The 23,591-nt window shown below is 36.9% G+C and overlaps 3 protein-coding genes across 4 annotated transcripts; 1 reads left to right on the forward strand and 2 right to left on the reverse strand.

Moving 5' to 3' along the window:
* Positions 1–497: 497 nt before the first annotated feature.
* LOC141585964 (protein ARABIDILLO 1) lies at positions 498–14,369 on the reverse strand. The gene is made up of 12 exons (XM_074407050.1): positions 12,755–14,369; positions 12,390–12,548; positions 12,216–12,296; positions 11,980–12,111; positions 11,426–11,553; positions 11,113–11,200; positions 5,519–5,613; positions 4,780–4,843; positions 4,272–4,447; positions 3,205–3,420; positions 2,001–2,085; positions 498–1,229 (listed from the first exon to the last, which is right to left on the reverse strand). The coding sequence occupies exons 1-12, from the start codon at positions 14,153–14,155 to the stop codon at positions 1,053–1,055; spliced, it is 2,802 nt and encodes a 933-aa protein (XP_074263151.1). The 5' UTR covers positions 14,156–14,369; the 3' UTR covers positions 498–1,052.
* A 3,927-nt stretch (positions 14,370–18,296) lies between these two features.
* Positions 18,297–20,472, forward strand: LOC141658466 (nucleoside diphosphate kinase 1-like). Of its 2 annotated transcripts, none has more exons than XM_074465412.1 (4): positions 18,297–18,411; positions 18,699–18,747; positions 19,349–19,580; positions 20,214–20,472. In XM_074465412.1, the coding sequence occupies exons 1-4, from the start codon at positions 18,361–18,363 to the stop codon at positions 20,347–20,349; spliced, it is 468 nt and encodes a 155-aa protein (XP_074321513.1). In that variant the 5' UTR covers positions 18,297–18,360; the 3' UTR covers positions 20,350–20,472. The 2 variants fall into 2 exon arrangements, with proteins under 2 accessions (XP_074321513.1, XP_074321514.1); XM_074465413.1 differs by having other exon boundaries at positions 18,324–18,487; positions 18,597–18,747.
* A 41-nt stretch (positions 20,473–20,513) lies between these two features.
* LOC141586871 (homeobox-leucine zipper protein HAT4-like) lies at positions 20,514–21,767 on the reverse strand. The gene is made up of 3 exons (XM_074408268.1): positions 21,451–21,767; positions 21,206–21,285; positions 20,514–20,802 (listed from the first exon to the last, which is right to left on the reverse strand). Exons 1-3 carry the CDS (start codon positions 21,736–21,738, stop codon positions 20,514–20,516), a joined length of 657 nt encoding a protein of 218 aa, XP_074264369.1. The 5' UTR covers positions 21,739–21,767.
* Between the last annotated feature and the right edge of the window lie 1,824 nt (positions 21,768–23,591).

Consider the following 23,591-nt stretch of genomic DNA (forward strand, 5'->3'; position numbering starts at 1 on the left):
AGTTGAATCAAACTACAATTTGTGCTATTGAAGAGATTTGTTTTTACTTGGCATATGCGGTTTTTTTCTTGTTGAAGAGATTTTTTTTTTAACTTGGCAATTGGCATATACAGTTTTTTTTTTCCCGAAATTACCCGAAATTTCATTTTGGCTGCATGTAGCGTACGTACCAACATGATATTCATCCCGACTTGACATGGCTATTAACGCTTTCACTTTCGTAATCTACCGATCAGGTTTGAAATAGGGCATTACTGCATAAGCATACATGTTTAGTCGTTTAGGTCTACGCTTTGATGTAAACCTAAACGAACTAATTTACCAAGATACAATTCATTTTTATTTATCACTAGTCGTCCATCATCCACCATTCACCAACACTTTGACGTGAGGACCTGCATCCCTTTCTTTGGTGCGCATTGAATAAATCCTGTTAAAGTCACGTCGTTCAATATTGACGTTTCTTTGGCTAATAATTGAAGAGTTACATACAACTATACTTGTAAAAACAATTAATTCCACAGGATTAATTCTCATTACATCTATAGATATCTGAAAAATGTACCCGGTGCTCGGTTCTATATATAGTTTGCCAAAGCTCACAAACTCAGTAATACAAATTCGACAGGATTTATACCAAATGAATAGTTTACACTGACAGGGCAAATGCGCCTTTGTTATTCTTCATCGTCATCAACTCTCTCCCATGACGGGGTCTCAACAACAAAAACATGATACTATTGTCACAATGAATAATACATGACCACCAACTTGGACGAATGAAAAATGGTGGCGCTTCAACTTTGACGGACTTGCTTTGCTGGAATAAGCTCGGCTCAGGCCTATTACAACAACTCACATTGAGAACTTTGTTCGGGATGTGAAAGGTAAAATTACAGGTTTCACAATGTTACAGGTTTTTCTTCTGGACTCTTCTCATATGCAACATACTGCCAACGATACAACTGTATCGTCTTCTTTGGTTGTTATGATATTAACATGGAAGTATTAACCGTAGGATAATGGCTGAGGTCCATACGCTTTGACTATCTTTAAAGCGAAACTTCTATTTTATGATGCTCAAGGTTGCGAAGAACTATTCTTGCAAATATTTTGGCTTCAAGTGGAGCAGTTGCTGCTGCGGCTGCAGCACGGAGAACCCGTGCAGCTCCTGCATTCTGCAGGAGATTTGCATGGTGTAGCGCGTGACGGCCACCCGGGATAGTGAACTGCATAATCAGAGACCCGCGCTTTATAAATAGGCAATGAAAGACTGAACTGATGTCTAAACTGTTAACTAAACACCCATAAGGTAGTAACCCTAGTCACCCTACAGAGTATGGGTGCATTTTGACCCCTACAGACTAACATGGGTCCTTGAGCGCACTTTGACCCACTTGCGGACACCATGGAAAATTTTCCAAGAGATCACGGACCCTAAGACTACTTCCGAGAAACACACTGTTTGTGTGAGTAGTACTATCAACTCCTTCAGATGTCTCATTTTAGTTCCTTTAAATATCAACCAATAATATCCTGAATCCTGAAAATCTCCAGTAGCTTAGTCTATTACACGTTCATGTAGCCATGTAAGAACACAGCATATACAGAACACCGTGACACAAATGTCGCTAATATTTGAAGGCTTCAAGTCAATCAACAAAAAATGAGGTTCCTCCTCCTACTACAAGTCTACAGCTTATTACGGAGTACTTAATAAGAGTTCTTCTAGCTCTGTTCTTAAAAACCGGGTAATTATCAATAGTCAGCAAAAAATAAATTAAAACGATAAATCAAATAGGTCATGTTAGTTTTGTTGGACCAAGCAAAGATCGCTGATCATACTCAAGCTAAGTTGATCCCAAGAGCATTGCTATATTCAAACTGATTAAAAGATATAACTGCCTATATGAGGAGCATTAGCGATTTAGCGAGCTCTCCTTCGATACTGGAACATATATTTCTAAAGATACTCGGAGAAAAAAGTAGTAATGGCTCACCTGGAGAAGCGCAAATGCAGCACAGGCCTTTAGTATGGGAGAATGGTTACGTAGCATGGCTACAAACCTCCCAATTTCAGCTCCACTGTCAAAGGGCAACCATCAATGACATAAGATTCATAGAAATAAAACAAATATAGCGTGAAAATCTAGCATTGTGAGCTTCCTGAAATAAATACTACGGAGTAGAATAATTTGACAAAAGCAACATTTTTATGGCTCTGTTGCTGATGCTAACTCCCAACAAAAGCTAGTGTAGTAAAAGTTGCCTTCTGCCATATTATTTTCAATACGTGAAGGACTTTTTTTATAATAAGGAGTAGCTGATATGTGCTCGTTAAAGCAAAAATTTGACTGATAGACCAATACTTTAATGATACTTAGTGATACTGCTGATCCTAAACTGATATATGACCAACACAAACCCATAATAGACCAATCACCAATATGAGAGTGAAAAAAGAGAAGTCGCGATAACCCACACTCTAGTCCAAGTGTAACGCAGTCATTCAATTAACTGATACTGAAATTCATAAATCTATGTCTCAAGTAGCAAACCAAAATTTTGATCACAGCATAACGCTGGAAATACTAGAGAACTATAGCATACAAGGCCACAATCATTGTCATTGTTTCCTATGTAACGTGAGGAATTAAGTTTCCTATTCTTATCTTTCATAAAAGAAGCATACACATAATGACATAACAGTTTTTAATGTCTTGCAGCTAAAGATACTAGAGTACCAACAATGTCTGATCTTGTTGCAGAGACTAATGCAACATTTCTCTGACCAACTAAGGAAGAGAAAAAAGATAGATTATCTGCTCAAGTAAATCAACCAAAATATTAACAAAAAATCATGTAAGCTAATAAATATAAGTGCCTGACATATTGCTATAATTGTATTATGGTCTTTGGGCACCAAAATTTCACGGCTTAGACCTTCTATGAAATTGGGAGAGGGGGGTGGGGCGCATGAGGCCATGAGCTAAGAAGACACTTATGAATTTATCCATTTACATCTCCACAGTCCACACTCAAACCAAGCGGAGGAGGATGGCAGTTCCCATTCCACATAAATATTATGAAATCACAAGCAAATAAAGGCAACGTGAAAAAGTAAAGTATTATTGTCTTTCTATGAAAGGAAGATGAGATGGTACCCAATTCTTTTCTTTTATGTCATTAAATCTTTATACATACCTGCATCTCAGATGCCCAGCTTCCTGTATTCGAGCTGCTTCAGTAATTTGTGTTAGTGCAGCAGGAACAGAAGATGATGATGCTGCAGCAAATGCTTGTGGATCGGAAAAAGTGAGCACAAAAGCTTCAATATGTCTCAAAGCCAGTCTTCTTGCCCCATTCAAGCTTATGCATTTTGACGTGCTCTCCGAAGAACTTCCCACAACTTCATCTATCCTGCACAGGTTTACACAACAAATCCTGGTTAATAGAAAAAGTTAAAACTAACATCTAACATCACCAAACACGGGAAACCGATGGTATGGTGAACCAGGGTTACCTAATTCGCTCGTCCCCCTCCGAATTGCGAATTAATTCGAACGAATTAATTCGCAATTCATTTTCATCTTAATTCGTCCCAATTCGCGAATTATTCACCGAGATGAGCGAATTATATGATTATATGCTAAAAACCAAAAAAAATCAGGAAAAATTGAAGTATAGACAAGATACTGGTTATTTTGAAGTTTGAACTTTGAAGCCAAGCACAATGATTTGATTCACTATTGTAGATTTGTAGATTTAGCTTTAATTTGATTTTGATTTCTGACAGGAAGATGATTTTTTTTAGCTTTGTTGGTATAAAAGGATAATCCTTTTGCGAATTGGATTCGACGAATTACCGAATTTTAAAATAATGTAATTCGCCAGCGAATTGAATTCGCTAAATTGAGCGAATCGCGAATTAGAATTAAGAAAGCGAATTGAACGAATTGCGAATCTGGTAACCCTGTGGTGAACCCTTTTCTAATTCATATAGGGAGGCTGTTTAAAAATAACCCAAAATGGAAACTGCACCAATAGTTGCATCAAACGGCTGCTACTTCATGCGAAAAGAAGCGTAACCATTTTAGTGAGTCATTTTACACTATTCCATCGTAATCTGGAACCAAAGAATGCGAATGTTTTAGCTCCATAAATAACAGAAAGAATTTAATTTGGAACAAGGTGGTAGAGACGAGTAGAATTTTAGGTTATGTAAGGGCACATCTACCAAGATACTAGATAGGCTCTTTTCAGAATTTTACCTTCCATCAAACATGTATGCCAACGCCAATGCAGCCATGAATCTCGCCATCTTCGAGACTGAAGTGGAACTAAGATGAACAAGGGCAGGAACCCCGTCTCCTTCCACTATACGTAAAGCATTACCTGGGTTGAAAGCGAGGTTCCAAAGAGCTCCAGCAGCTGTCTCATGAACATCCTGGAAAACAGCAGCAGTTCAGACCTTAGCTGACTCAAGCATCTTATGTATGGCATGTTCTACAAGAATATACTGAAACTGGACCTTTCTTTCTTTCAGGTAAGATACTCGCAATTGTTTCAATCATGGGCTCTCACACCTTTGCATATTCTAAAAGTAAAGCAAAGGCGTAGAAGAAATATAATACGTGGTTCTTTTTGTTGTAATATGGTTGGGTACAAACTTCGAAGTTTGAATCCATAACCATATCGAACTAGAGGTCCATAATAAAGATATATTAAGTCAGATGAAGCTATATCATAAGAATATATAATGGCATATTACAAACTCACTTCTGCCTCAGAACACGCTAATGCAATAAGAGGTGCAACACCTCCCTCCCGTCCAATAGCAATACTGTAAGAGAGAATAATAGCATGTTAATAAGCTCATTCAATAGCCATAAGTGTTGGCAGAAGCATAGACCAATGTAGAGGCCTTTACAGAGCTGTGCTCGGCTCTACAACAAAGATTATTCAGCATCACTTACAAGAAATTATAGTATAACCTTTTGCTTTTAAGTTCTATTATTGCATAAATTCTACTTTTTATTAGGATTTTATCTAATCTGAACTCAACTAAAACGATGTCATGCAACCAGTATCGATTCCACAAATTACAACTTACAATATAAGTAACCACAGGAAATAAAGAAACATTAACAAGACTTTTGTTCAAAACAAATGTTTTAAATTACCATATGAAGTGAACCTTACTGGAGTCACAAGGGCAATTTTGATGCCAACGGGTTTCTAACCCGTGTTGTGAGTACCACCACTCAATAATTTTACAAGCTAAGATAGTTGCAAATAAAGTTATAAAGTTGAAGACAAAAATTTTTTTGGAAGTTATACACAAAAAACTGCTCGAACAAATTCTATTTATAAGCACTAGTCAAAAACACTAAATAGTAGTATATCTCAATTACAAAATGAACCACGTCCTTTTGAATGTAAAACGTTAATCAAATGAACAATCACGCCTAGATGAATTCTTGCAACTACAAAATAGTGTACCAAGCTCTCAATTTACCTATTGGCTTCCGAAACTGACAAGCCCCATAACGCACCAGCAGCCCTCTCCTGAAGACCTGGAGAAGCATTGGTGCAAGACTGTGCAAGAGCAACCTAAACACAATATGGCACGAGAATGAGTAACAGCACAAAAATGAACCAGTTATTCAGAGCTAGATATCATGGAAAATCAATTACTCGTACATTGTCATGAGCAACACATACTTATTGATACATTTCTTACAAGAGAGCACTAAATATGTTGCCAACAACTTTAGTTACACAAAATACAAGGAGAAAAACAGTTTTTTTTAACAACACTCTAACCAAAGTAATTAGTGGTTTAGGGCCTCATTTCAGACTATTTTCCCCCAATGGGTCCATGTCATCACTATTCTCTCTCTTTTTTTTTTGCAAATATCAGGTAAAGTCGCTACTCTATACTTGTTATGGTAAGTCGGTACTCCAAGTTGCGAATTTCCTCCCATTGGGATATTGCTCTCAACAGCCAATAGATACTGGAAGTGAGAGCTGACAGGGTAAACTCGTTAATTCAAGTAGCGAATTAGGGTAAATCAGCACTGGAAACAGCGATTTACTCTGTTGAGCACAACTGCTACTGGTTGTTGGGGATACCCAAAGGGCTGAAATCGCTACTTGGAGTAGCAAATCATTCTAAGACGCTACTCAAGTAACGAACTCCTTTGTATAATCTGCATCAAAATGATCTAAACACCACCACACCAACATTCACAATCTAAACCACAACGGCTGCAACAAATTAAACATTAACACAACAACACCGACATTTGCAAGGTTGCAAACAACATGGGAAACCAACATTCACATGGTTTGCAATTGAAAATCATAAAACAAGCGAAAATAGACTCAAATTCATATAACAAACAAGTATTTGAATTACAAATTCATAGAACTAAAGTGATTCCAAATTCATAGATCACTCTTCCGAATAACGTACACGCGACCCTTAACGAGTGTATCTTTGTCTTTCTTTGCGAAGATGAACCCTCGGCAGTGCTTCATCCTCTTGTACATGGGTTGTTTTTCCTTCCAAGTGACGAAAGTTATATTGGAGAGCCATTAATTAATTTTCGACCTCTTGTTGTTGGAGAAGATGCACATGTCTAGTGTTTAGTGTTTTGGACTTTTGGAGAGATTGAAGAGACATTGATTGCATCTCTTGTAACATCCTAACATGAGCTATGAGGATGTCATCCAGAAGTTTGCCAGGAATGTTACAAAAGGGGTTGTAGTTCTACAGATTAGCTTAGGTCTGTCAAATATGTTGACAATAAACCAATTATTACTCTAGCAAAAGAAATACAATACCCCTCGGCAGGAACACGGTGAAAAATTGCCCGATATGAACCAAAGTATTCCCCACATGAATACAAAGGGCCGAGGTACAGTTTTGAGTCGATCGAACGTAATGGATATACCGCCATTAGATGACAACACAAGGTAATGGAGGCTTTGCCACTTGTTACTTGTTCATGTTCTCTTTGAAAGATTCAATGTAGGACTACAACTACCCGCGCTTCCGTGACGATGGCCTTGTCTAATCATCACTTTATAAATCCCTTCTTGGATACTGTAACATGTCACCTCGTGGTGTGTGGCAATTTCATCATTTGTCTCTAGCTTTACTGATTTTCTCCCCTCATTTTAATCCACTAGACATCCGGCTTCTTGCGTTCACTCTCCTATCGACAAAATACTGGTTCACTATTGTGAAAGTGGCCTTCACAATTGCTTGAATAAGGGAAAATCTGACCCCCTTTAAGACCCCATTAAAACCTCCACACATGTTTTATGGGTTTTAAACCATGTCATAAGCCACCATCGTGCGATGAACACCATTTGCTAACAGAAATCTTAATAAACATAGCCTTAGCATGCATGTTCAGTGCCCCAATACTCTCCATTCCTTCGTCAACTTTTTGAATTTGATTTTTGGAAGCAATTTTTGTAAATGGTTTTCTGATTTCTCAAATCACTATCTTTGAACAATGTGTTGATGTTCGATGCATGGTGCTGGATACAATATCTATGAAAAGCATATGGCTCCTCCAACCTACTTCCCATCTCGACCATGGATTTTTAGTATACACGGTTGGATGACACATATACCTTGACTTTATGTGACTAACCCTCCTATGCAAGCTAACAACCACCACCAACTATTGTATTCTCTTTCTCAAACTATTGCAAATGTCAATGGAAAAAGTTGATCATTCGCATCAACTCCCATGACAATCAATAAAAAACCATAATACTTCCCCTAAAGATGAGTTTCATCTATTCTGATAATAGGCTTACAATGGAAATCCTTTGATTGACGGGCCAAATGCCCAAAATACACGATTAAATTGATCAAATTGTTCAATGTTAGGATGAGTAGTCGGCTTATTAACAAAATGAACAGAAGTCCCCGGATTTGACTATTTAAGATACTGGAAACATGCCTCCCAATCACAAATAAAGATCAGCAACCACGCCTTAGCATAAGAGATCGTGAAGTTGAATTCTCCCGTAATGGCTGCTCTTAGTACACTGATACTACTACACTCACTTTCAATCCGCATCCACAAGAGGCTTTATAGCGCTGCTAATGGACTCTCGCTTAAAATTAGGGTGATTTAGAGATGGTTTATGAACAACACAAGATGTTTTGTGAGGGCTTTTATATGTTACAATAGCAAAAACATCACATGCCACATTTCTTTTGGGTGACTCTTAAATACCAACTACAAGGGATCAGTTTTCTTCCACATTTGTAGGTTTCGCCGTGCCGGTGTGAGATTCTCGATCTGGCTAAGCATGTCTGTAAATGGGAAAGGTGTAGAGTGCACTGAGGTTTGACTAATTCCACTTGATGGTTCCAACTCAATGCACAAATCCATAAAGGCTGCTTCGACTGCCAGCCACTTGCTCATAAAGCTTTTAAACCCCGATCATAACTCAACAAACACAATTAGTAACCTCTCACACTAGAAAATTTCATCCTCACATTTAGCTCAAACTTTGTATCAACTTCTAATGCATCATTTATTTCACTCTTAAGCTCACTAAAACTTATGTTACTATTATTAATAAAGGTTTCATAATCACCTTTGTATACTACATCCTCACCATCTTCGACTACTTCATCATTCCACCAGCAGTTAAGGGGTAATTGTTTACTTCTATTATTACTATAACCACACCACTAAAGTCAAGGGATTACTAAAAATTAAGCCACTAACTCAACCAACTAAATTACAAAAATCAAACCATAATCTACACTAATGAAAATTAGAAACTAAATCAATAATTAAGATTGTAACAACTAAAATAACAAGTACCTCTGGATTAGTTAAGATGAGGACTTGATTGTGGCGAAGTTGTATAGATTATGTTAGCAAGTAGGCGAAATTTGAGAAAAACAATCAAAGAGGTCGAGTTTTAGGGTTAGAAAAAATTAGGGATTTTTCGGGTTATTTTCGAGTGATTGAGGAGTGAGGTTAGTCACGTGTCTTTTCTTTCATGTACGCCTTTTACTCAATCATGTACGTAATTTCCAATTTTACCCCTTTACTTTTCGTACCCTCTCTCTCTAAACTGCTATCCTCTCTCTCTCCTTCCCTCCACCAAAACCCAACCTGATATCCTCTCTCACCATACACCACCGCACGCTCGTCTCCCTTCGCCGTCGCTCAACCACCTCACTCATTCCCGCAGCCACCACGGACACCAATACACCACTCACATCGACACACCTTACCACCTTGCACGAAAATAGAAAACAAAAGCAGCAGTACGAATCAATCACTTTGAACATTAAAAAACTTCAAATAAATCCCAATTCCCATTAATAATGAAAATGAATCATGAAACCATGGAGCAACGATTAGATCAACCTCTCATTTACATCAGTGCTTTTATTACGATTACGATTACGATTTAGCGGTAGCGAGTAGTAATCCTTTTATTCCTTTCCATGAATCGCGACTCTAATTGTGGCCACGAGCATCCGACTATGATAAACCTATAGAAATACGGTGGTCTGCTGGTTCGAACGGTGGTTGGGGGAAGCGCGAGCGGCAACGGGGGAGAGATAGGTTGGATGGATGGCTGATTCTGGGTAGAGTCAACGGGGTTGTGAGCGCTAGTTGAGGGAGGCTAGGACGGAGTAACAGTTAGGTTGAAGGGTAGTTTATGGAAATTTTATGAATAAATGTCCATGATTGAGTAAAAGTCGTACATGAATGAGCAACTACGTATATAAAAGGCTAAGACGCTACTGCAAGTAGTGACTTAGAGCATCCGCAAAGCTGAGGTGCCCCATATTTTATCTCTCTTTCTCTTATTCGTCCACCTCATTTTCCACTAACTTTTCCATCTACACTCCCCAATTTAAATCTACATCTATGCAACAATGGGGCTCCCCAACAATATTAATTTACTCCTAAAAATTTGGAAACCTCCCCAAAAGTATACAAATTAACTTTACTTTTTCTTTGGGGACCTCCCCTAAAAACGGTGGAACCTCATATTATGGGGAGGTATGTGCAATGGTGAGGATCCCCATTTGATGAGAGAGTGCATTTGGGGAGGTAAGTTCCCCAGCTTTGCGGATGCTTTTACCCCCTACCAAGATATAAAATGGTGTTTGTGTTCTCAATTAATTACAGAGATAAGTTAGATAAGTTGGTGACAGAGATAAACTAATAAATCACTAGTTGAAGTAGCGAATTATCCTAAAACTTTGGGAGAAAATAGTTTGAAATGAGCCCTAAACCGCTATTTAATTTGGTTTGGAGAATCAATTAAAAAAAATCAGAAAAATAAGCTTAGAAGGCTGTACCAGTTCCCAAAATTAGGTTTAATCTATGGACATATACACGTGACAACCAAACCTTGGAGAGGAGACTGAACTGTTGGCTAGGGAAAGAACCATGTAAATGCAAAGTCTTAGGGTTTATACAATTGGCCGTCTATGAGATAAGGCTCATTGTTAGTGCAAGGAGGAATCTGCAATTAACCCCGCCTGTCTCTTTCAGTAATATAGATCATCACTCAGCACGCTCATAGTAGTTACCACAAATACTAATAATTTTATCCTACGTTCTGATAATGATCATCAAGAAGTTTAATCAGAAGTATTTCAATGGAATCACCAAAAGGACCGTGAAACAGTGATCCAGCCTAAAGACGAGAGTCGCCTACAAAAAGAGGACTGCAAATTACTGAACCCTCACAAATAAGTTGAAACTTAAAACATGACTTGGCATATGGCAAACAAATTCTAAATGCAGAATCAACCACAAAAATTGACATCTTAAATGGATCATCGACAGACTTAAAAAGAAATAATTTCATTATTTTTAGGTCACATTGTCGCATATATGTAGTTCTTCACATAGGAGTCATGCCAAGAAAACTAAAGGTATGTCAGATCAAACGAGGCCTGATATCTTTCAATTCTACTCAAATTTTATATCAACTACCTTCAACAATGATAAAATCTAATTTTCCAGAATCATATTCATATCCAACAAATAACAGCAAACGCAAATTAGGGACTAGGGATACTCTGGGAAAGTGACATACCAATGCCTCAACACCCCCAGCTAATGCCATTGCTTCTCGATTACGGTCATCAAACGACAAATTCCACAATGCACCAGCAGCCTCCTGCCTGTTGAAAGTTGAAAAGAAAACTATCAAACAAAAATCCTGAAATCAAATTCACTGTCAAACATGAAACTATGAGAAAATATCAGGCCCGAACTCCTTTAAAGTCAAGATCTCAAAGCTACATTGTCACAAGCTAGAGTCTACTTCATCCAGCAATGTGAAAAGGCACAGTATCAGGCATTGGCCAAAGTGTTTTTGTTTCCTTCACCAGAGAAAGGTAACAAACCTGACGCCTTCATGAGTGGAATATGTCAGTCGCACCAAAGCCTCAAGTGCTCCAGGCTCCTGTCCTACAGCTGAATTGTTCGTATTGGTATCTCCATGAGCTGCCAAGTTTGCCAAGGCTCGAGCAGCCTAGAATGCCAACAAAAATCTTTCTGAGATATGAGCTGGATTTGGATGCAGTGCATGAAAAGAAAAGAAACTAGTCAAAGATGTATATCACAATGTTTGCCTTCAACTTAGGGAGAAAGGACGGACGAAGCTGCCAAGAGATAGAGGAGGTAAGCGTACCCCCTCTGGCATAGAAACTAAACGGACAAAGAATCCTCCTCGTTATATATAGATTGATTTACATTAACATAGTTGGAATACCTTAAAGCACCAATAGCCCTCAAAGACGTAACATCATAAATGAACACCACACCGTAGACAAATACCGTCTATCTTGTCACACTATCCCTATTAATTCAGAAATTCGGCAATATCCTATCTCACTTTATACCATCCACTTTACACACCTTTTACCACTAAAATCATATTTCTGGATATTGGCATCACCTGTTCTTGCACTCCTTCGAGTTTGCAATTGCGAGCTAGCATCACTAATGCATGTACACCGCCAGCAAGTGCAACCTCCATGCTACATTTGTCATCAGCAGCCAAGTTTGCCAGAGCACCAGCTGCGCGTTCCTGGAAGACCAGATACCACAACTTCAGTACAAGTGCAGTAGCAAACATACACACAGAAGCCCGAGTGGCCGAGTAATGTTTTTCATAGCATCAGAAGCACAAACCAAGACTCCATCACCACTACTTGACCATTTGAAGATTAAATCAACTAAAGCCTTCACGCTTCCTGCTTCTGCAATGGCACCCTGAAACAATAAAAGCTCCCAAACAGCTAATTAAAGACATCTGCATTAAAGCATCCAATATGGAAACAGGGCAAACGAATCAAGATAAACAACCTTGTGCTCCTCTCCGACTGATAAATTCCATAGCCCTCCAGCAGCCTCCTCCGCAACCAGCCTGTTCATGGACCTTGCCAAATTTGCAAGGATAGTAATTCCTCCCTCATCCGCTACAGCTTTAGCAACATTGGCATTCACTGACAAGTTTGCTATTGCCTGCAGATAGATGAGCCCAGCACCACAATGAAACTAACATAAAAAATCGTATCTAACGACTGCTACTTCACAATTTATGAACGAAACAAATTTAGTTAGTTCATCATACGCAAGAACCAACGAGTAATGAGTCTTTTAACTTAATTGGCAATGGAAAAAAAACCGCAAACCAATAGTAGCAAACAATCAAGTAAGATTGATTATACCTTGGCAGACTCAGCCTGCAACCCTTCCCGCCACGAACTTGCAAGTCTAAGGAGCAGCTGCACACCCCCAGCATGCATAACTGCCTCAGCTCTTTGCCCATCAATGCTAGCACTCTCATCATCAATAACAACAAAAGTAGCGAGCCCTGTGGCCGCTCTTTCCTGAACATCCTCCTGAGAGCTCTGCAACAAACTAAGCAACAATGTAGCACCCTGACTAACCCAAAAATGATCCAAACCCGGTGAATTACTCTCCGCAATCCTCAACAACGAATGCGACAAAATCCACTCAAGCCAACTCATAATCTCCTCCAAATTCCTATTTTTCTTCTCACAACATCTCCACTCCAAAAACGCGTTCCTCCCTTCCATTGAATTATCGACAAATAACTTAGCTACCCCTTTAAACACATTACTAAACAGCGAAATCAACAACTTCCCCTTACTAAAACACCCACCATTCCCATAACTCGTCACAAAACCCGCATCCTGCTCAACCACAGTACAATTCATCACACACAACACTCTCAAACTCCGACAACACGATAATAACCTCGATACAGCAGACGGACCAATATCCGTTCTAGACACATCTAACCCTACCAAACAAGGCAACTTACTCCACCAATGAGACACTAAATCCCATTTCAAATTCGACGTTCCTGCAACCGATAAAAATCGTAAAGAACACACATTCCCTAATCTAACCTCATCAATTTTCAAACAATCCATAAATCCGACATCAATTAAACCATCACAATTACTCCCAAGCGAATTAATCGCTTCGGAATCAATTTCTCTAACGCCTGACAATCTTAAGCTCCGCAATCTCGGGCAGCACATACCGACTGCCCGGATCGCGTCACTACTAACCCGCTCACAGAAATCCGGCCCGAGCACGAGGATTTCTAGCTCCTCGTGTCGGGCCGCGATAACTGACAGCGTAGCGTCGGATATTTTCCGACAATAATCCGCGGAAATTTCGCGGAGTTTCGCCGCGCGGAGAAGTATAACCGCGTCAGCTGACTCGGCGCCGCGAAAGCGGAGCCGAGTTAGCGATGAGCAGCGTGAGGAGAGGGAAACCGCGGCGGCGGAGTCGAATTTGTGAGGACGGAGGTCAAGAGTTGACCATAGACACGTGGAGGTGCTGAGGTGGCGCCATGTATGACAGGTGGAGGAAAGGTGGGCCCGGTCTCGGTAGTTTAAGAGAGAGAAGAGGTGGATGACTGTGTCGTCTGGGAGTTTAGTCCAGTCCACCTCATCGCCGTCGAATGCGGCGGTGACGGCGGAGTTCACGGTGGTTGTTGCGGCGGAGCTGACGGTAGTAGATGAAAAGATGTCGGGGAGTAGAAGGGTGTTTTTGTCCTTTTTGGATATTTTCCGGCGGACACGTCGGCTCATTATATTATTATTTAATTAATTAATTATTAATTTTATTATTATTACAGCGGTTTTTAGGACACGCGTTAGAAAAACCGTTTTTATTTTTAGTTTCAGTTTGATTAATTGATTAATGATGTAATTAAGAAAGGGGATTAAGTGAGGTGAGTGGGGGTTTAGAGAGGTGAAGGAGGAAGAAGGAGAAAGGAGAAGGGAGGTGGTGGAGAAGTGAATTGAATTGACCTTCAAGTGTGTATGGAGATTTTGAAGGAAAGCTGTCCAAAGTGCATGTGTTTTTAATAGGCCTATGTTCTTGCACAAATTCTCATTTGTGACCGGTATTTGGGTACTACTTGACTCGTCGTAAATTTTTGATGAATATGTCTGTTACAGGGGAGATTTGCTGGTTCTTTTGTGCGTAGTTATATTTTCGGGTAAACTCATTTAAGACGGTCATATCTGTTTAAGTAACCGACATTATTAAATGAAACAATCTTTTGCCATTTTCAAAACATTATGTTTTTCATTCCATTAACTACTAGTTTTAAACCCGTGCAAAATTGCACGGGTATGTATTTGGGCCAATATTAATGTTTTTGGATGTATATTTGTTTTTGCATTTCTATTGTATTTATCTAGTTGGTCTAAATCTACGATCTACATAATTTATGTTTAAATTTGTTAAAAACACGTGTTCACATACACTGGTTTATAAGGAAATAACGTAATCTACTCTTGTAAATAAAAATTGCATACATAAAAAACTTTACATCCGGATAAAAGAAATATAATCTAATATAATCAACTAACATATGTATGTAATTCATTTGTGTTTTATGTTCGATCCCGTATATAAATGTTATTCCTTCTTGAAATTATGTAATTTTATTATTATGTAATTTTGTTATAAAAATTATGTAATTCAATTTCATTTACTCGCATTTGTAATTCATTCTGCGTATATGTTATTAATTTTATTTACACGGAATGTATAAAATTATTTCATAATATTAATTCATATAATTTTTTCATAATATTATTTCATAGAATTTGTTGTAAGACGGAATTTATCGCATGTTTAAAAAGACGAAAATCTGAAGAAATAAATGCATTGCACACTCACGGGTCCCATCATAACATGAATTTCCAAAAAAAAAAAAAATGCATTAATGACGTGGCGCGCTGAGGATTGAGTATTGTCTTTTGTATTAATATATAATAGATAAGATCTGTGACCCGTTTTTATATTTAAAACGAATACAATTTCAAAATAATGTGTTATTTATCCCTTCCCTCCCCTATCGAGAACCTGACCACCTCGCAAGTCGCAACACTAGATCCAACCACCCCTGTCTCTTCACGAACCATCAGCAGTTGTTATACAGACCCTCACCACCAACCCTCTTACTCACAACCACCACACTCTTGTCCCATACCTGACCTCTCCCTCCCGACTCAACGGTTGTCATCATAAACACCACTTTTTCCACTATCAATACTATCACCCATTCACGAAACTCTAGTCAAAAGTTTGAACTCTAATTAAACCAAAAATCATTAAAGTAACTTAATCTAAACAAGCAATATTATGAATGAAAAACGAAGTAAATGCTTGTAGATTTCAGAAATGATGTCCATATTTAAATAATTTAGAGGACTTTGATTAGGCTTTAAGTGAGGATGAAAGTTATATTAGTTTGCTTGATTGATGAAGGGTATTCTTAAAAATTTGTACGGACTGGCTAGCGAATGAAGGAGTAAAGTAGAACCAGCAGTTGATCCGCTATGATCTTTCTAACATGCCGAGCCAACTGTTTAAGCTAGTGCAACATGACGTGAGTGGCGTTGTGTGGCCTCGTTTAGTTCCTTCTCATGTTGTTTAGTAGTTAGTTTATTTCGATTTCCTTTCTGTTATTTATTTTCTGTAAGGGTTTTCCACGCTTCGCTTTACCAAAAAAAAAAAAATGCGTGAAAGAGTAAAACTAGTATTTCATATACCTCCAGTCACTATAATGTTTCCACTTTCTCGAAACGGATTATTCAACTAATGTTCTCATTTCTTTTTTTGGTAACTTTTACTCTTATTTTATTCATTCCTCTCTCTTATTACCAAATCCCACACAACTCTTTTACTCCTATTTTATTACTTTCCTTTATATTTTGGCCCTACAATTCTTTATTTAACTACTGATAATTCATATCTCTCTCCTATCACCAACCCCACACAACTCTTTTACTCATATTTAATATTTTTCCTTAAGTATCGTGCCCATATGAAATGGGAACAATATAACAACTGGGAGGGAGTATAAAAGAGCAATTATGCTTTTCTCTTATAAAAAGATGGTCAATTAATGTTATATAGATACAACATTTTGTTACTAGCATTCATTATCCAACATAATTTTTTCCATAAACTTACAACTTTTTGAATTTTTGAATTTTTTTTCATTTAATTCTCTACACAATTTATTTACTCAATTTTAATCGTAAATATATTCAAAAAAATAATAATATTCAGTAATTCTCTTAGAAGACCACCATCACACTAAATTTGCGTATACTATTAAACACATTTAAAACTAACAAAGAATAGAATAAAAAGTTACTATGAAATAATAACCACTCATTATATAAGAAGTCGTATATTAAACCGTCTCATATGAAAATTTGTGTTCGACCACATTGTCCAAGACGAGTAGGGTAAAAGGCCTTTTGCTGTTTGTTGAACATTGGGCCAGGTACAGTAAGCTTTTTCAGTGTTTTTTGTGTTGGGCCCAAAACGCACACCCTAAGGGTCCGTTTGGATTGAAGGAATTGGAGAGAAGGGGAGGGGAGGGAAAGGAGGGATTTAATTTCCTTTGTTTGGATAAAAAATATGGGAGAAAGGAAATGGAAGGGGAGAGAAATGAGAGGACTTATTTTCCCTTCTATAGAACAAACTATAATCTTTCCAAGGGTGACAAGATTTGGAAAGAAAACATTATTTGGACTCTAATTATACCACCACATCCTTCAATCCTCCATCCATTCTTCATCTCCCTCCTTCCTCCCCTTCCACTTCCCTTCATAATTTTTGTTATCCAAACACCCACATCCCATTAGCCCTCCCCTTCTCTCCCCTCCCTTCACCTCCCCTCACTTCCCTTCCCCTCCCCTTCCCTCCTAAAATTGTATCCAAACGGACCCTAAGGGTGTGTTTGGATAGGAAAAAAGGAGGGAAAGGGAGGGGAGGAGGAAGGAGGAAGGAGGAAGGAGGGAAGGGAAGGGAAGGGGAGGGGAGGGAGAATGGAGGAGGTGATTTTCCCTCCAAATCATGCCTATGTTGGTGGGGAAATAATTTGCCTTGTAGGAGGGAAATGAAGGGATCCATTTTCTCTCCCCTCCAAATCCTTCTACCTTCATTTTGCTAACCAAACAATGGATTTCTCATCCTTCCAATTCCCTCCCCTCCCTTTTCCTCCAAATTCCTCAATCCAAACGCACCCTAAGTGAAGTTGGGCCGAATTAAAGAATCCGCTTTGCTAGCATGAAGGACGGTGAAGGGGAGTTGACTAGTTGAGTGGGAAGGAATAAAGGAGCACAAAATCTAACTTTAGACGAATATTATTCGTTTATTGTAGACGGGTTAAATATGTGACCACTTATATAATAAGACAAACAACAAGTAAAATGGTGGGGGTTACTATTCATGTAAAAATGAGATTATTTGATCGGTCTACATCTTTAGCAAAGGAGGAGTAAAATATTTTTTGCTCGAATGGGATTAACAGCCAAATTTATTTACGACATGTTTGACCCGCTTCTCAAAAATGAATTTTTATTTTTCATTATAATAATTTTTGGTTCATAATTTTTTTTAACGGAAACGTTAATACTTCGTACTCCCTCCGTTCAGGTGAATTGTTAGTAGACTAAATTGAGTGTATAAAATCAAGTTGTTCATCAAACGCATTCGTAAAATAGAAAGGACAATAATTGACTGAGACACTCCAAAATGAAATAAGACAACAAATGACCGAAATGTAATAATAATAATAATAATAATAATAATAATAATAATAATAATAATAATAATAAAGACTACTTGTCTACTTGTAGAGAGTCAATTTTTTTCTATTTGAGGAAGGAATCTCAATATTCGTTGAATCTCATTATCTCACCATCTAATTGATCTCTATTCTCTACATACTTTTGTGCTTTTGACTTTCACAAAATTCATAAAAATGGAGCAGACATTCATCTTAATTAAGCCTGATGGTGTTCAAAGAGCTCTGGTTGTTACCTTACTCTTTTACTTGTTTATATACGTGATACGTCTCAATCATTTATTTACCGTTTTTTACTTTGAGGGTTGATCGAGTACCAATGTTTAAACCTTGGTCATTAGTAATAAGAGGTTATATAACTCTTAATCACTAGCTCAAGGTACAATTAGTACTGTTTTTTACTTTGAAATGAGCGGTTTTTAATGAAAGGTAAACAAATCATCGAGACAAGGTAACAGAGTATATCACTACTTTTTGTTACAATGTTTATGACCCGGTTTTTGAATAATTTGCAGGTTGGTGAGATCATTAGCAGGTTTGAGAAGAAAGGTTTCTTTCTTAGAGGTATAATTTTTTTTTTTTTTTTTTTTTTTTTTTTGCATTCATGTATTTGGTTAATTTAGCCAAATAATTTCCATATTCCAGCTGGGTAGGACCATTGGGACGATAAAGTTTTACCTTAGGTTTAACGGCGGTGTATTCACAGTACTTGAACCCAAGACCTCTGGAGCTTATATAATCAATCAAAGAATAACTTCTTCCAATAAATTTATATGTACATTACAGAATTACGCTTTTTAATTTGTCGCGTTAAACACAAACTGTAAAAAATAAGGGTATTTCATCCCATCTAATATAAATCTCTTGATTTTTTAGATTATTGCCTTTTAGTTTGAATTTATTGTTAATAATGTCTTAAGAATTGAACAATTTATTGTGAAAAATTGTCAACTTATTAAAATAGTTTGTTTATTCGGCTTTATTAGATCTATTTTTCTTTTATTTATAAGTTATAACTACCATTAGTTATTTACTCTGTTTTTGAAGTCGAGTTTGGGTTTAGAGACCGTCCTTAAATCATCTCCGATTCCATTTTTTCCTAAAAAGAAATGGTATGGTTTAAGACTAATGGACTTATACTGCGTGTATTATGGTATATGTTAAGGGTTGAAATTTACAAAAGCGGACCGTCCTACGATTGAGAAGCATTATAAGAACTCAATAGCAAAGCCTTATTTTGACATGTTGGTTGATTACATGATCTCGAGTCCGGTTGTTGCCATGGTGTGGGAAGGTAAAGGTGTTATTGCTGGCGGTAGGAAGCTTATAGGATCCACTGACCCTTTAGCTACAATGCCTGGCACTATTCGTGGCGATTTCTCTATCGACATTGGCAGGTATTATACACTGTTGTTGTTGTTGTTGTTGTTGTTGTACCATACTCGTTAGATGTCAAACGGGTCGGGCGAGTTGGGTCATACGAGTCGATTGGAATACGTGTCGCGTCAGTAACATGTTGGGTCATGCGGGTCGCGGGTCAGGTTCGGGTCAATAAATAATTATTTTTTCAAATATAATATAGAAATTCTTTTAACTATTTTTTCAAATATAATATATTTTAATAAAATTCTTGATTTACCCTTGACCCAACGTGTCGTGTCTCGATCCTGAAATACCGGGTCATTTCAGATTCGGGTCAAACGGGTTGACGGGTCGAAATTCTCGGGTCTTGACCCTAAAAACGGGTCGGGTCGAGTTTACGGGTCGGGTCAGAATTTGACATGTCTAATACTCGTACATGTTAGTATGTTACAAGTTTGTTTTGAGAAATATTACTCTTTCCGTATCAGTCATTTGTTTAATTTTTATATTTTCCTGAACGATATTTTAATCAAAGATAAACAAATGACTGAAACGCAGAGAGTACAATTTAGTAATTCTTGGGAATCGTCTTAGATAAGAATTTGTATTTTTACGGATAATATGTTTTCCGAACTATCAAACCACTTCATCAATGACGATATTCTCAGGAAAATTCAACATGGAAACGTCATACACGGAAGCGACTCTCTGGAGGAAGCTAAAGATGAGATTGCTCTCTGGTTCCCTGAGGAGGAACGCATCGTCAACTGGCACAGCAGCCTCCAGCCATGGATTTACGAGTAAACTTCGTAATGACGACGCTTGTATGCAGTAATTCAAATACTTCATGAATCTTGATTGCTTGTTAAATTAAATTACTCAAATTTTGTATCCGAAATGCCAAATCGTTGATTCGACACTATTCTATATTTTTTTTCACTCATCCAAATTTAATTAATTTATTCACACTATCCATGAGGAAGGTGAGATTTCAACATCATATTATTATTTATTGTTAAGGACAACTTCTTCAAGTTCACTGGGACAGGGCGGTGCAAGACGCCTGACACGGCAGTAGACGTGGAAGGGTGAGAGACGGTTTTGCATGAGGGACACTTGTTGAGGGCGGTGCTAGGGCGGTTCTTCAATGCCCTAAGTTCATGCACCTCTTTTTGAAGCTTCCTGTTTTGTTCCGTTAAGGTCTCACAAAACTTCCTTAAGTACTCACAGTCTACTTCCGTTTGCTTCAGCTTTGTCCTAAAACACACCAAGCCATAAATTGAAGGGAAATGATTAATACAGCCCTAAGCCCTAAGGGTTGTACTCCATTTCAGAAGTCAAATGAGGAAATTAATCTTTAATATTGTTATTAATTGCATCATTTTTTTTGCAATTTTGCCATAAATTCTTTTTTTAATACCTAAATTGAATGATGTTTTATTAATTAATTGCATGTTAAATAATTATCCCGTTCGGGCCATTTTTGGTTACATGTTGTAAGGGTACGGACCGTTTTAGGTATTGTTACGAGTCAGATCAATTATGATCATTTTTAAACGTTCGAAAATCAATTCAGGTTAAATTTGGTCATTTTTTTTGGTCGATTCGAGTCAATTTGAATTTGAGTCTACATCCAGATTGGTCTTTCTAAAGTACATACCTTGCTCGTCTGTTTTGGAACCACACTTCAACTTGTCTTGGCCTTAAATTCACTTGTCTTGCTAATGTCACCTTTTGCTTCTGAAATTCAAAAAAAAAAAAAAAAAAAAAAAATATATAACATGGACCGTTACCCCTAATGTGAAATGAGAAATATAACTTGAACTGACACTAATATTATAATATACGCATAGAACAGTCTTATATAAGTCGTCTATAAGACAAAAGAACGAAATGATCACTAACAGTATTAAGAGTGGTGTGTTCCCGAAAAGCCTGTTCCAACACCAGTGTCTGCTCTTTCGAAAGCCTAAGCTTTTTCCTCTCGCCTTCTTCACCACCGCCATCTCCACCACCACTACCGCCTTCTTCGTCATCGCTAATGACATATTTGTCTCCTCTAAGACCACCACCAAGTCTTTTGGCATTAGAACTTGATAAAGTGCTATTTGGGGAGTCTTCTTTGCTAGTCTCAATTTCCTCTAAATCTATTATTAATGGTGGTTTTACGTCCATTTCCATCATCCTTGGCATTATCGTTAATCTTTTGTTTTGTTTGTGCATTTTTGTGATTTGTTCATCTGCATAATTAAACATACAACATATTTATACATTTACTAATTAATGATTAATTCAACAAATTTACCATTTTCTTTGGAAAAAAATGTTTGATGAGGAAATTTTTTATAAAGTTTATCAAACATATAATCTTCTATTAAATCAATTTTTTTCCTTTTTAAATTGGAGTTCAATTTTTTGACTTTGAAGAACGATATCTAGAAAACCATGATAATAGATAATCGGGAAAAAAGACTCAAAATTTTTCGTTAAGTTCTTCTATTTTAATTAAGGAGAATTTTTTTTTTACTAATGATATGTGACACGGGAATATGACTGAATTATAAAACAATTTTACATACATAAACAAAATACATACTCGTACAAGATACACTCACGAGTCACCACCTCCATATCAAAATCGGCTATATATATATTCAAACTCCAAAGTATAAAAACAATAATAACACTTTTGTAAAATGACCCGAATTAAAAGGCATACATGAACAACTCGTATTATATAAAACTATATCTATAATTCTAATAAAAAAAGATAATGTACTATACCAATTCTATATGTAAAAAACACGATATTTAAAAATCGATCGAAAATATATGTACCTATTGAGAATTGAGCTTCTCTCTTGCACAAAGGTTTATTATCAAGGTTGGTAATATTTATTGGTGGTCTCAAGCTTAAACTTAAACCCCATATATCACTCTTTTTATCTTCCTCACCCATTTTTTTCACTCTATTTTTATTTATTTTATTTGTCTTCTTACACTCAAACTTTCTCAAGAAAATGAGTGTTGAAGATAGTAAGAAAAATGAGTAGTATATTTATATTTATAAGGTGATCACAAATATTATTAAATAAAATAAATAAAACATTCAATCATAAGTTATTAGGTATATTTTGGAATCTTGGTAGATTTAATTTAATATAATATGAAATACTACGTTTTTTGGAGCACTAATCATAATGAAAAATGTGTCGTTTGTTCTGAAATTTGCATGCAAACTTTATTATTTTAACCTATGGTCAAAGTATATTAATTATTTCCTTGACATTTATTCATGATCCCCTATCACTTTAGCTCTTAATTTGACTAATTATTCTTGTAACTTCACCTCATAATTAAGTCATATATTTGCTTCTTCTCGACAGTTTTTGGTTTAAAACACCCATAAGTTTAATTTAATGAAATTAGATGTAACTACTACCCATAGTTTTGTTAAAAGTATTGGAGTATTGGGTCTAAGGAAACTTATTATAGGAGGATCATTTAATCAAAATGGTAGATAAGGCAAATAAGGGATATTGTCATGCACAATAGGATGCATAAACTTTTAAACAAAAGCCGCTCTAAAATTTTACATTAATATAAATCGTCATAAGCAAAACTTGTTGACCCTTTTTTTTTTCCATTTATTAATAATTATTTGGAATGAAAGTGGTCGTGTAATAATGTGTTTGTACATTAGTTATGACCATAATTCGAATAACAATTGTAACGACATTTGCCATATCATTCTTCTTACACAAATCTACATAAAACACGACAAGGTTATATAACGATTTTCTAATATAGATTATACTCATATCTTATTTGTTGCTGTTAATAATTAATGCAACCAGGGGCGTAGCTAAACCCGAATCCTAGGTGGGGCCGAAATTAATCCTTTCATCTTCGACTTAAATATGTCGACGAAATTAAAATACTTTAACATATCTCTTATTGTACATGTTATCAGTTTTCGATAACACTTATCTAAATATGTCTCAAAATGTATAAATACAAAATTAAAAATTATTAAATGAGTAGTA

Source organism: Silene latifolia, chromosome 6, assembly GCF_048544455.1.
Source record: "Silene latifolia isolate original U9 population chromosome 6, ASM4854445v1, whole genome shotgun sequence".
NCBI classification, from domain to species: Eukaryota; Viridiplantae; Streptophyta; class Magnoliopsida; order Caryophyllales; family Caryophyllaceae; genus Silene; species Silene latifolia.